The following is a 13,863-nucleotide window of genomic DNA, read 5'->3' as shown; positions in this document are numbered from 1 at the left end:
TTTGGCACAATGCAGTCAGACAAGTACCATTCTCCTGGCAACTGCCAAACCCAGACTCTTCCAGTGGGCTGCCAGACATAGAAGCATGATTTTTTTTACTCCAGAAATTGTCACTCCGTCTCTACTGCTCTAGAGTACATCCATTACTTTGCATTGTGCTCGGTCATGCAAGGTTTGGAAGCAGCTGCTAGGCCATGACAACACATTCCATTAAGCTCTCTACCCACTGTTCTTGAGCTACTCTTAAAGCTCACGAGAATCTAGCTGCTTCACAATGTGCGTACAATTGAATCCGTCTGTTGGTGAAGCATTAAAGGACTCTTGCAGCAGCCCCCACTCCTCACCTGATGCCTCTCTTGGCATGCCCGGCTTGCCAATGTTGGTCAGCAGATGGTCAATGTTGGGCAAAGGCTGTATGTCCCAATTATCATCTGGGGCCTACAGTCACACACAAACGCACGCGGGCGCACACACACACACACACACACACACATAAAAGAAGTGACGACATCTGAATGCATACAGTCATTCATGGTGTTTTCTGTTCATTTGGGTGATAAGAGCCCATACCTTCTCTTCTTTATCAAGCTCTTCATTACTGAAGAACCAGTCATACTGTTGGAGAAAGGAAACAGCTGGTATCAAGGAAATTCTGCTGCACTATTTTGAATCATATTTATCAAATAGATTCTAGTTGCTTATGTAAACAAGGAGTCCTTTATAGTCCTATATAGATTTTATAGTTGCATATTATTCTGATAGAGCACTTTGCTCTCAGACAGCAGGCTTACTTGCGGTTCCTAGAATATTTAAAAGCAGAATAGGAGTCTCCCATCTCTCCTGTGGAACCTGTTCCCAGTTTGGATTCAGGAGACAGACACTTTCTGCTTTTAGGATTAAACTTAACATTTCCTTTCTTTGTTTCTTTCCTTTTTACCAAAAGCAGGTTAGGGCTGGATCGGTTTACCCTGAACCATCCCTCAGTTATGCTGCTATACGCTCAGATTGCTGGATGATTTCCCATGATGCACTGAGATCTTCTCTGTGTTTGCTTATGTGCCACTATCAAACTATTTGTAACAAGTGTCACAAGTGTTATGTCCTGTTTGCTTTTTGCAGTCTGCTTGTGTTCACCATCCATCCAGCTGCAGTAGATGGTTCCCCCTCCCTAAGCCTGGTTCTGATGGAGTTCTCTATCTGTTAAAGGGAATTCTTCCTTTCCACAGTCTAGGGAGCTTGGAAAGAAAAGTGTCTGCACTTCTTTAAGTTGCTTGAAGACATTTCACCTCTCAGTTTGAGGGTCAAATGGTGGAGAGTCCCAGATTTAAGCCTTGTGGGAGTGTCCCCCCAAGATGGACAATGGACCCCGTAATGATCCTCCAACTAATCACACGAGCCAAGGTGTGAAAACGGGTTCAGGTCAAAATCAGCCAAAGTTTCAGGTGAGCTCATTGTGAAACTTAGCCCCACCCTATCATGTGATTTCCCAGACGCCTTAACGCCCACTCACATCCTGGGCCATTTGACCTCGGGAAATGAGTCCAGACGGTTTTCTTTCCAAGCTCCTTAGACTACGATGACCTGGATGACTGAGAACCTTCACAGACATATTCCTTTCCACAGTTCCCAAGCGTTTGCTTATAAAGGATTGCTTGATTATTTTTTTTCTCTAATATTGCAGGGTGTTTATCTTACAATATAAAGCATCTTCAAACAGAACTTGCACTATATAAGTAGAACTGAACCACTAAAGCAACTTTCACATACCTTTCTTGACACAAAGAAAATTTGCATCTTTGGCTACAATTGAACCAACAACCTTTTAGTTGCTAATTGAATGTACAGTATTGTCCACTACACCACTGGAGGCAGAACTGAATGCAGCACTACTGCATGGTGTTAATGCATAAAACACAACTGGCGATTCACAGAGGTGCAACTGGAGCAAGCAGCTGGTGGTTCTTACATGCAGGATAAGGGTCTCTACTATTTTGTAGCGATCAGGCATGTGGGTGACCATGTCTGTCATGTTGTCCTCTGATGTCCTCACCAGAGTGGGTCCAAACACCAGGGCTAGATTTCTTGGCTCCATCTGGAAATAATATTAAAACTTCATTTTAGACCACAAAAAAACCACGATTCAATTGATGGGACTGAAGGTAAAGGTTACCTTATTCTTTTCAGAGTGATCTGCTACCTTCTTGAGGTGACCCAACAGAAACTTAAGGGTGTGATAATAATGATCTGGCAGGTCATGGATCTAGAAAGAAGCAATGGGTACATATAGAGAGAGTTTTACTATCAAAAAGACAGAAGTATGTTCACTTCTCTGTTCTCTGCCCTCTTTTACCAGTTTGTTCATTGTCTTTAATCTCTCTTCTCCATCTTCAATCCGGTTGGCATCAATGAAGTGATTGTATTTATCTGTAGGCAGAGATAATGGATGACTAACTAACTACAAGTGATATTCTAAAATTCTGAAAATCATATGCCAACAAATTCAGCGGCTTTGTAACTTGCCACTGAAGAAAAAATGCAATCTTTTTTTATTTTTTATCCAAGCAACAGAACATTATTCAATACATACTCGTTAAAGATTCTTTGACATTTCACTGTAAACAAATGTCTGGACTCACCATCAGTAAACAGAGGCTCAGGCAGTTTTCGGAAGAATGTTTTAAGTAGGCTGCTGATAACATTCAGGTCTTGCCATCTCTGTGAGGACATGAAGAGGAGGCTTTAGGATTATAGTATCCCACATAGCAGACAGGTCTGGCCCAGATCTGGTATCAAGCCGGCACTGCTGGCTGACTTCTGGCATGATAAGACGTATGTCATCCAGATATGGGCCAGGCCTGGCATAGATGGCACTGTCTATGCGATGGCATGCCATATCTGGCTCGATTGTGGTTTGGGTTATGTGGCCCAGGCTCATAGCAAACAGGTCTGGCCCGGATCCGGCATCAAGCTGGCCCTTCTGACTGACTGGTGTCATGGCAGAGTGTATGTCAACCAGATGTGGGCCAGGTCTGGCAATGATGGCACTATTTATGTTCCTATTTTCCAATTTTAGTTAGAAGACCCAAATGCCATTTGCAGTACTATACTGCTATGGTAGCCAACGTTTCAAATGCAGGTTTGACAGGTTTGTGAGTGTACACTTTATCCAAAACCTAGTGATGGTTTACTCAAGTTTACCACTGGCCGGCTGTAGCTCAGGAGGTAGAGCAGATCACCTGCTGATTGGAAGGTTAGTGGTTCAATCCCTGGTTCCTCCAGTCTGCATGCTGAATGTGAATATGTATGAATGTAGTTAGGAGAAGATGTGTTAATGTGGCATGTTGTATAGAGACTAGAAAAGCACTATTTAAGAATTCACTGCCTGAACAGAGTTTAGTCATGTTGCTTTTGTACTATTATGTTCTGGCACATGTTGTTATTACATGGCTTGATTAAGGTACACATTAGGCTGACATCTGGGGCCAGAGCTGAAACTGTTCTGGGCCAGCACAGGACCACCAGTGTGTCTGCAACTGGCCTTGTGCTGGCCCATGTGTGGGCCACCTCTGGCAAAACATATCTGGGCCAGCAAAGCGCCGTCATTCTTTGCGGTATGTGGGCCATGTGTGCACACACTGTGTGGGCCAGATCTGGGCCATACCAATTTCGCTATGTGGGAATTACCTAATCTATCAAAATTACACATAAAATCTGTTTCAAATATGGCATAGAAAAACTTCTTTTCTATTCTATTGGCGGCAATCTGTTCTTTAGGTCATCCCAAAAAGGTATTCTTTTCATCGGGACGTAGCGTTTTCAGGGGACGAAATGTTTTGTCACTCATCCAGCTGACTTCTTCAGTCTCAGCTGACCACAGCTTTGCCTAACCTTTAAGCAGTACCTTTGCACAGTGACTGAAACTAGCACCGCTGGCGAACAATGGGCTGTGAGGCCAGTTCCTTGATCATTAATATGCAAATTGTCATGGTCATTGATCAACAACCACTGATCAAAGACCATTGATCAATGGCTATTGATCAGTGGCCATAAGCATAATTCACAAAAAGTTGGGGAATGGCTGCAATCACAGCATTGTAAGATGGCAAAGGTTTACCCTTTAGATCACCTCCTCAATTCAGAGATGGTCTTTCCTCTCTGGTGAACTTGATGTGTTGGTCCACAGAGTTTGTTCACGGTGCTGATCACATTAACTCGGTGGACCAACACATCAAGTTCACCAGGAAGGATATGAAAAATGACAAGTAGCATGATCATTGATCAGAATTTAACAATTTTTCATTTAGGACTTGGTAGGTTTGGATAACTTTTTCCCCTAATAAGTTAAAATAAATGTCCTTGGGTTATCTTTGTCTAATATTAAAATTAATTTGATGATTTGAAATAATTAAGAGTTCGAAAAAAAGGTGCTGCAGTTACTCAAAGGGAAGACAAAAGAAATAACTTCAGCTCCTGTCATTATAGATTATAATCAGCTCCTTAGATTATAGTCTTCAGTGGTATGTACTTTCAGTCTGACCTGCCACAGTCAGACTTTATCTTTATTGTGTTAAAAATTTCCTCTATAGTTTTCTAATAATTTAATCTGTTTCAGATGTAAAATTTTGAACATTTAAAAAACTCATCATGATGTAACATTAGTTGCTGTAGTCTGCTAAGCAAAGCAGGGCTCGTTTCCATACCTCTTCAGCAGTGTTCAAGTCCATGCCCTTGTTGAGATGCTCCTGCAAGTTAGACACCATGGCATTGTTGCCTGGTACACGGTATATACCAGTGTACTCCAGACCAGTTGCCTCTACAACACCACAACACATCTCCACTATTAGAGGAACAAACTGATAAGAGAAAGCAAGGGAGACAAAAGAGGGAAAAATAGACAATAAAAAAACTATTTCAACAAACAGATTTTCACCTACAACCTCAGCATCACATGACAATCACACTCCGTCTGAACATATACATCATTTGAAATAAGTTATTTCTGGAACAGTTGCTTTAGTGGCTTGTCTTTGTCTGTTCCATTGATCTTTTTGGGAAAAGTGGGGACCTTGGACAATAAGATGGACAAGATTGGCGAGCAAATTAAGAGAATGACAAAATACCGTGTTCTGTGCTCTAACAGTGCCTTCACAGGGTCCAGTTTCAGCTCAACAACTGAGCTGCCTTTTTGATTATTTTATTTAACTGGAATTATTAAACAAAAGGCAACGTTTTCAAGCATAGCAGAAATCCAAAAATGGAGCAGAAAATAAAGTCAATAAATCCAAATAGAAGACACACCAAAAAGGTGAAAAGGTGAAACTCTAAACCAGAAGTAAACTAAGAAACAAACTGAAAATGAATAAAGAGAACTTAAATGACCAAACAAACATACATACTTGGTAAAAGCACCTGACACTATTACTCACAGACACCTCATCAGAAATACTCTCAGCAGAAGACAATACAATAACACATGGGTCATCAAATGGTAATGTCTCTTGCTTGCTTCCCTATGTGAAGGCTGTCTCTGGAAAGGACCCCTTCAAAGTCAGTGTGGATTTAATATGTGCTTGTATACCAGTAGACTTACCTTTGTCCCAGCCATCACCCTGCTCTGCGGCCCTTCAGTCAGTTCACTCTAGCTTAGATTTCTACTTGTTAACAAACTCTGCTAACTTTGTTTCCTTGTATCATCTTTAGGAGGCTTTTTCCCCTCAGAGAGCCCAGGTGGTGGAGCACACCACTCCACCATCTTGCTACCAAATAAGAATGAGTGCTTTAACAAGTAACAGTATGGCGCAGATTATTTGCTCTCAAAATGAATTGCCTTTCACAGTTTACATCTCTCAGAAGCATCAGAGAGTCACTATCACACCGCCATCTTTGTCCGTTCCTCTCAGTCCACAGAGAGAGCCTCGTCTCAGCTGGAATCCTTCTCCAGTCAACTGGAAAAAGGCTGAGATTTTTTACTAACACAATGATCTCTAGAATTCAAACAGATGAGCTGAAAACATTACTTCAACAGCACAGCGGCACTTGAAAGCAGGGCACTTTTAAGGAGTGTTCTTTCTCCTTATACAATCTTTTGATTTCTGCTAAGCTCCTCGATGATGACTCCTTTGAAGTGTTAACAGACTCACGGGCTGAGTAGGGTTTTTACCTCTACTCAGCCCGTGAGTAAGAATGAAGTGTCTACAAAGACACTTCATAGCCAAACAACTAAATACTCCATTGGAACCTCTGTCCAAACTTTTCCAAGTCTCCGTCTTAAATGGTCACCATCTTGCCTGTATCACCATTGCTCTGGACACTAGAAATCTTAGAGTACATCCAAGTCTACATCTCTGATGCACCTAACACACTGATGGTATTTGGACCCTCTTGGTTTTTTTCAGAGAACTTGACCTCTGACCTTCAGTCCAAAGTCACTGAGATTAAAACTTGTCCGAGATTTTTAGTAGATATACCTGTGGTATCAGTTTGAAATCCTAGGTGAATGCTTTCTCGAGTTATCGCATTCGTAAGATTTTCAGAAAACTTGAATACATCAGTTTCAGTAAAATACCTATCATACTTTCCAATGAGCTACACGGCTTTGTTTTACTTAAAATCTCATTAGAAACCTATTTTATTGTACATTATTTTAAAACAAACTTTTTTTCCCTGCTAACTTGTTTTAACCACTTACAGAAACAATAAAGTTCACCAAAGAAAAAACTGATTTACAATAGACCCAAGGCAAAAAATACATTTATAGGTCTGCTCCACTTTAACTTGACAGTTTGATTTTGGGATTATTTAATGATTCTGCTTGTAGCCAAGCAGTTTTTTTTACTATGAATTTTGACTTACCTTATGGTTGACAGCAGGCTGACAGTCCTCGAGACGTACACCAAAAGCCTTTGGAACACCTGTCTTCTTGGCCTTCTTCATGATGTTGATGCTCCACAGTGCCTTGTTATCATCTGACTCACACAGATGCAGATAAATGGATACATAATTAAGTTAAGCATTTTTGCTGCTTTGATTTGTCATATATACTGAAGAACACAAACCAGAGTCATGTTTAGACCCTCCAGATCTGGAAGCTCTGTTCACTGAAGTGTTGTCAGTTTTTGCCAGAAAGAAGGGCGGCATCATACGATGGGCTCTGGGAGAGGAGTCTAGCTTACTACCTGTCAGACTACACAAAAGAGAACAACAAAGTTAGGCAATTTTTAACCTCATCGTGTTGGTTTAGGTGTGGATGTTAGTTTAAGTGGATGTAACAAGGTTAACAGAAGTTGTTAGTTTTGATGTGTCTTCAAAAGATATTAATAAATAAAAAGGTGCAGTGGTTTTGATACACTATATTGCCAAAAGTATATATCCATATTTACAAGTATATGCACTTGAATGACATTGATTGCCAGGATAGCTGTAGCTCGGGCAGTAGAGCAGGCCATCTACTAACTGGAAGGTTGGTGGTTTGATCCCTGGCTGCCCCTAGTCTGCATGCCAAGTATCTTTAAGCAACATGTTAACCCCAATTTAATTCATAGAGTTTCTATTAGGTCAGCCCTCTTTGCAGCTATAACAGCTTCACCTCTTCTCAGAACGTTTTCCACAAAGTTTAGGAGTGTGATTTATTAGAGTTATTTGTGGCCCTTCTTGCAGAAGTGGATTTGTAAGGACACGGAGACTTGGCTTCTCTTTCTAATTCCTCCCAAAGGTGTTCTGTCGAGGTCAGTACTCTCTACAGGCCAGTCAACTTCTTCCACATCCCACTTGCTCATTTATGTCTTTATGGACCTTGCTTTTTGGACTGGTCCAGTTCCCACAAAATTGGGAGAATGAAGTTGTCATGACGTGGACACTCCAGTGGCACTTAAAGTAATGGGAAACAACTTTATCAAGTGACCAACGCATTTTGGCTTGTGGTCTTCATCAGGATCATAAAATGTCAACGTTTAAATAAAAAACAGGAAACAGAAAAAAATGTTAAAAAATCCAAGTGGACCAATTACACCTTCACATGAAGTTGTCCAAATGGTATCTGGGTGGCATGGTGGCCTGGTGGTTAGGACTGTTGCCTCACAGAAACCTCAGTTTGACTCCACCCTCTGGCAAGGGCCTTTCTATGTGGAGTTTGCGTGTTCTCCCCATGGGTTCTCTCCAGGTACTCCAGCTTCCTCCCACAGTCCAAAGGCATACAATTAGTGGGGTTGCATTTATTGGTGATTCTAAATTGCCCAAAGGTGTGAATGTGAGTGCGAATGGTTGTCTGTCTCTCTGTGTTAACCCTGCATCAGACTGGCAGTCTGTACAGGGTGTACCTTGCCTCTTACCCTGTGGTAGCTTGGATAGGCTCCAGTCCTCTGCAAAGTGTAAGAGAATGGATGGATAGTCATGTGGCACTGAGAGTTCCTTTCACTGAAAAACAACCCCACACCATATTCCCCCCTCCACCAGTCAGATAAGTACCATTCCCCTGGCAACCACCAGACTCCTTCATCAGATTGCCAAACAGACAAGTATGATTCTTCACTCCAGAGAACACGTCTCCATTGCTCTAATGTCCAGTGCCGGCGTGCTTTACACTACTGCATTTGATGCTTTGGATTGCACAGTGATCGAATTCTTGGATGCAGCTGCTCAGCCATGGAAACCCATTCTATGAAGCTCTCTACACACTACTCGTGATCAAATCAGCAAGGCCAAATGAAGTTTAGAGAAAGTTGGCACCCTCTATGCACTATGTGCCATCTGCTGACCCTGCTCAGCGATTTTACATGGCCTACCACTCTGTGGCAGAGTTGACGTCTTTGTTATGAAACCAATAACAGTTAACTGTTGCACAAATGGCATCCTATCATGGTACCATGCAGGAATTCACTGTGCCCCTGAGAGTGATCCTGTCATGGTCTGGCAGTCCTCGCCGGTTAACCTGCCTGTGTGTTATGTTTTTTCTATCTTCATTGTCAAGGCTCCCCTCCCGGTTCCCTCCTTTATGTGTACAGTGGGGCAAAAAAGTATTTAGTCAGCCACCGATTGTGCAAGTTCCCCCACCTAAAATGATGACAGAGGTCAGTAATTTGCACCAGAGGTATACTTCAACTGTGAGAGACAGAATGTGAAAAAAAAATTCAAGAATGCACATGGTAGGATTTGTAAAGAATTTATTCGTAAATCAGGGTGGAAAATAAGTATTTGGTCACCTCAAACAAGGAAAATCTCTGGCTCTCACAGACCTGTAACGTCTTCTGTAAGAAGCTTTTCTGTCCCCCACTCGTTACCTGTATGAATGGCACCTGTTTGAACTCATCATCTGTATAAAAGACACCTGTCCACAGCCTCAAACAGTCAGACTCCAAACTCCGCCATGGCCAAGACCAAAGAGCTTTCGAAGGACACCAGGAAAAGTATTGTAGACCTGCACCAGACTGGGAAGAGTGAATCTACAATAGGCAAGCAGCTTGGTGTGAAAAAATCAACTGTGGGAGCAATCATCAGAAAATGGAAGACATACAAGACCACTGATAATCTCCCTCGATCTGGGGCTCCACGCAAGATCTCATCCCGTGGGGTCAAAATGATCATGAGAACGGTGAGCAAAGATCCCAGAACCACACGGGGGGACCTGGTGAATGACCTGCAGAGAGCTGGGACCAAAGTAACAAAGGTCACCATCAGTAACACACTACAACGGCAGGGAATCAAATCCCGCAGTGCCAGACGTGTTCCGCTGCTGAAGCCAGTGCATGTCCAGGCCCGTCTGAAGTTTGCCAGAGAGCACATGGATGATACAGCAGAGGATTGGGAGAATGTCATGTGGTCAGATGAAACCAAAGTAGAACTTTTTGGTATAAACTCAACTCGTCGTGTTTGGAGGAAGAAGAATACTGAGTTGCATCCCAAGAACACCATACCTACTGTGAAGCATGGGGGTGGAAACATCATGCTATGGGGCTGTTTTTCTGCCAAGGGGACAGGACGACTGATCCGTGTTAAGGACAGAATGAATGGGGCCATGTATCGTGAGATTTTGAGCCAAAACCTCCTTCCATCAGTGAGAACTTTGAAGATGAAACGAGGCTGGGTCTTCCAACATGACAATGATCCAAAACACACCGCCCGGGCAACAAAGGAGTGGCTCCGTAAGAAGCATTTGAAAGTCCTGGAGTGGCCTAGCCAGTCTCCAGACCTCAACCCCATAGAAAATCTGTGGCGGGAGTTGAAAGTCCGTGTTGCTCGGCGACAGCCCCAAAACATCACTGCTCTCGAGAAGATCTGCATGGAGGAATGGGCCAAAATACCAGCTACTGTGTGTGCAAACCTGGTAAAGACCTATAGTAAACGTTTGACCTCTGTTATTGCCAACAAAGGTTATGTTACAAAGTATTGAGTTGTATTTTTGTTATTGACCAAATACTTATTTTCCACCCTGATTTACGAATAAATTCTTTACAAATCCTACCATGTGGATTCATGGATTTTTTTTCACATTCTGTCTCTCACAGTTGAAGTGTACCTGTGGTGCAAATTACTGACCTCTGTCATCATTTTAGGTGGGGGAACTTGCACAATCGGTGGCGACTAAATACTTTTTTGCCCCACTGTATTTGTTTTTGAGTGTGTGCGTGTGTTTCCAGAGTGGCGGTTTATGCGCATCATCAGGCCGGAAGGTTATATATACGAAGAGCTGGAGTTTTCACCATTCACGCAATGGTCCACGAGCACTGTGTGGGAGTCAGAAGCACCACAACGGAAGACATGTGTTTTGGAAATTGTCACATTACTATCACTATTCAACTATCTTCACTATAAATAAACTCACTCTCTATTTTGGAAAGTCCTGCATTTGGGTCCCGTTCTTGGCCTGAACCTGACGGACCCATTCTTTCATTCTTTGTAGAAGCAGCCTACATGCCTGTGTACTTGATTTTATACACCTGTGGCCATGGAAGTGATTGGAACACCTGAATTCAATGATTTGGATGGATGAGTGAATACTTTTGGCAATATTTTGGGAAATGTTCTGTATATTCCAAATTCTTTTCATGATGACTACAGTTTTATTTGTAATTTGGGGAAATTGCAGTTTAAAGTATGATTTGTGGCAATCTTCAAGCCCAGAATTACAGTGACTTCTAATTACTGTAAGGCGCAGACTTTTTACTTAATATAATTATTCATCCTGACCTGTGTTTCTTGTAGTCATTCAGCTTCTTGTTGATGAGAGCCTGTCTTGAGAAACCAATCTCCTATAAAGAATGAAAGCCACAAATTAGTTTGGTGTATGTGTTTGTGCAGCCAGTGCAAACTAGCAAATATTATTCATACCTCGTTATCCGTTTTGCTATTCTCCCTAATAACCTTGATCCATGCCAGCATGTCATCGCTATCCTCGGCCTGAAGCAGGTACTCGCAGAAATCCTGCGTGGTCAACCTCAAGGTGTGTTTCCGCTTGGTTTCACTGTAGGCAATGTCAATCAAGCAACAGCGGATGCTGATTGGACAATGTTCAACCTGACCGGGTCCTGCTCCTGCCCCGTGAATCACTGCATCTCGCTTGTCTTTGTAAAGGAAGAGTGAATGGGAGCGGAGAACGGAGAAGGCGCGTCTCCACGGTCGCATACTCCCACCAACTTTCTGTCATGAAGAAAGATGAAGAGAAGGCATAACCTTAAAAAAATGTACCGTTTAGCAACTGAAACTACCTGATTGGCTCGCTGAAACTCATTTCTTCACATGAAGGTGTATGTCATATTTTAAAGAACTTAAACATTTAGCCAGAGTTCTTTGCCTGATGCTGGTTTGGCAACATAAAGATGACCTATACAGTATTGTACAGAGTTTTGTTTTGATGCTGTGTCTGATAGGTGTATTAATATATTTATTATCACAGGCAAATACCAAATCAGGATGCACCGTTCAACAGCAAATCTCACAATACAATTATGCTTACTTGAGGGTATATGGAAATTTGCCCAACCAACTTGAAGGAGGCATTTGAAGAGGTGTGTGTGTGTGTGTGTCTGTGTGTGTGTGTTGGTCCATTTGGTGTAAATTTAGTTTGCGTTGTTTTCAAAACTCATTCCTGGTGGGTGTTGTTGGTCTTTTCCAGGGCCGATAACGTTTATGTGTTTTGTGGAAAGACTTTCTAGGTGTAGCCAGGAGGCAGGTGTTTTCTTTGGTGATCTCAGAAACCCCTCTCTCCTTTTCAGCAAACACTAAGTGGAAAGTCGGAATAAGTGTCCTTACATAAGAGCTGGCCATCTCTTTTTAGTTTGCTAACACCTGGACACGGACAAGCATTAGAAAAGACATCCTGCATAAATGCAGACACAGTGGGGTTTTTTCTTCTTCTTTTATTTTTACCTTTCCCTTCTCTGTCAGAATCTGTTTGTAGTGCAGCCAGCCCTCCTTGTGAACATCACTGAAGGTGATGATACCCAGCTCAGAGGTGGAGTGGCGCTTGGATCGGGCGTCCTCTTGGGCTTGCAGACTTTCCAAAGACTGAAACACATTGTGGAAGTATTATGTTTCGATCTAACAAGACTGGTCCATCTTCAAAAAGCAGGACGTGGAGACTTGCACTCAGTCTGGCCTTTTCTACATTAAGTGCTGTGTGGAGAATCTGACAGTGACAGAAAAACTATCTGGGTTTTTCCTAACCAAAAACCTTGGATGATGAGTGACGTGCAGGCTCTGATAAGAACTCTTAACTTTGCCTTCAAGCTTAGGGACAGTTCTCTGTGCAGCACTGCCAGAGCCGAACTGAGTAGAGACATCAAACAAGCCAAGGAGGCCTACAGGAGGATACAGGACTTCCTCACTTATAATAACCTCTAGCATCCAAGCCCTCACCAACTACAAAGGCCAGAGCCCCCAACCCGTAACAGCGGCCACAAACTCACAAAGGAGCTCAACACCTTCTTCACTCGGTTTCTTTGCCCCCCCCCCCCACCTCGCGGCTCATGCCACTGTTCCCACCTGTCTGAGAGCCCCCATCATCACTCACATCCAAAGACTGGTATAGACAGCCTTATTGACTACAGGCCTATAGCCCTCATGTCTGTATTCATGAAGTGTGTTGAGTGGATAGTGTCACAGCACATCAAAAACTCTCTACTCCCCTCCCTCAACCCCCAACAGTTTGCTTACAGAGCAAATCAGTCCACAGAGGATGCCATCACCATCACCCTTCACAGAGCACTGAGCCATCTGGAGAACATGAAGAGCTATGTGTGCATGCTCTTCATGGGCTATAGCTCAGCATTCAACACCATAATCCTAGACATCCTCACCACCAAACGGAACCATCTTCAGATCCCCCCCCTGCCACCTGCTCCTGGATCAAAGACTTCCTCACCAACCAGCCTCAATAACTCCATTTCTGGGAACCCACATCTCTGCTGATCTCACCTGGACTCACAACACCAACACCCCGGTAAAGAAGGCCCAGCAGTGGCTGCACTTCCTCTGTGTCTTGAGGAAGAATAATTTGGACCAGAAGCTGCAGTTGGCCTTCTACTGCTCGTCAGTGGAGAGTGTGCTTTCCTACTGCCTGGGTGTTTGGCATGCAGGGGTTGCCTACCCTCGGCCATTGCCAGATCCTCCTGTCTCAGGAAAACCAGAGCCATTGCACCCCGCTCACCACCTGATTGACCCGCTTCCCTCTGGTTGGCACCACAGGTCAATCAGGTCCAACACCTTCAGTCTAACAAACAGCTTCTTCCCCTGGGCCATTTGGACTGTTGACAAACCCCCACACCCCACTCTGCCCACTCACCTCACTAATCTGAGCCATGGTCTGAGTAACTCCCACCACAGACTCTACTCAGACCAAGTATTTAATTTTCTTTGCACTATTTCCAAGCA

At 43.2% G+C, this 13,863-nt stretch overlaps 1 protein-coding gene across 7 annotated transcripts in view; it reads right to left on the bottom strand.

Annotated features, from left to right (window-relative positions):
* LOC147309063 (rho GTPase-activating protein 23-like) overlaps window positions 1–13,863 on the bottom strand; it is an 83,191-nt gene that overhangs the window by 5,319 nt on the left and 64,009 nt on the right. For 6 of the 7 annotated variants that reach the window (XM_086272751.1, XM_086272750.1, XM_086272752.1 and 3 more), the window contains exons 10-21: window positions 12,361–12,498; window positions 11,323–11,631; window positions 11,182–11,243; window positions 7,056–7,183; window positions 6,853–6,965; window positions 4,701–4,853; window positions 2,637–2,715; window positions 2,351–2,424; window positions 2,171–2,260; window positions 1,967–2,092; window positions 571–615; window positions 345–438 (exon numbers count right to left, since the gene is read on the bottom strand). In XM_086272751.1, coding sequence (XP_086128877.1) covers window positions 345–438; window positions 571–615; window positions 1,967–2,092; window positions 2,171–2,260; window positions 2,351–2,424; window positions 2,637–2,715; window positions 4,701–4,853; window positions 6,853–6,965; window positions 7,056–7,183; window positions 11,182–11,243; window positions 11,323–11,631; window positions 12,361–12,498 — 1,411 coding nt within the window. The remainder of the gene's footprint in view (window positions 1–344; window positions 439–570; window positions 616–1,966; window positions 2,093–2,170; window positions 2,261–2,350; window positions 2,425–2,636; window positions 2,716–4,700; window positions 4,854–6,852; window positions 6,966–7,055; window positions 7,184–11,181; window positions 11,244–11,322; window positions 11,632–12,360; window positions 12,499–13,863) is intronic. The other variant, XM_086272749.1, reaches the window with a different exon arrangement.

Source organism: Aulonocara sp. 'chitande type north' Nkhata Bay, linkage group LG18, assembly GCF_057382095.1.
Source record: "Aulonocara sp. 'chitande type north' Nkhata Bay isolate Kocher_YH1m ecotype deep benthic linkage group LG18, A_spYH_male_GT1.1, whole genome shotgun sequence".
NCBI classification, from domain to species: domain Eukaryota; kingdom Metazoa; phylum Chordata; class Actinopteri; order Cichliformes; family Cichlidae; genus Aulonocara; species Aulonocara sp. 'chitande type north' Nkhata Bay.
This window is presented reverse-complemented; position numbering and strand designations above follow the sequence as displayed.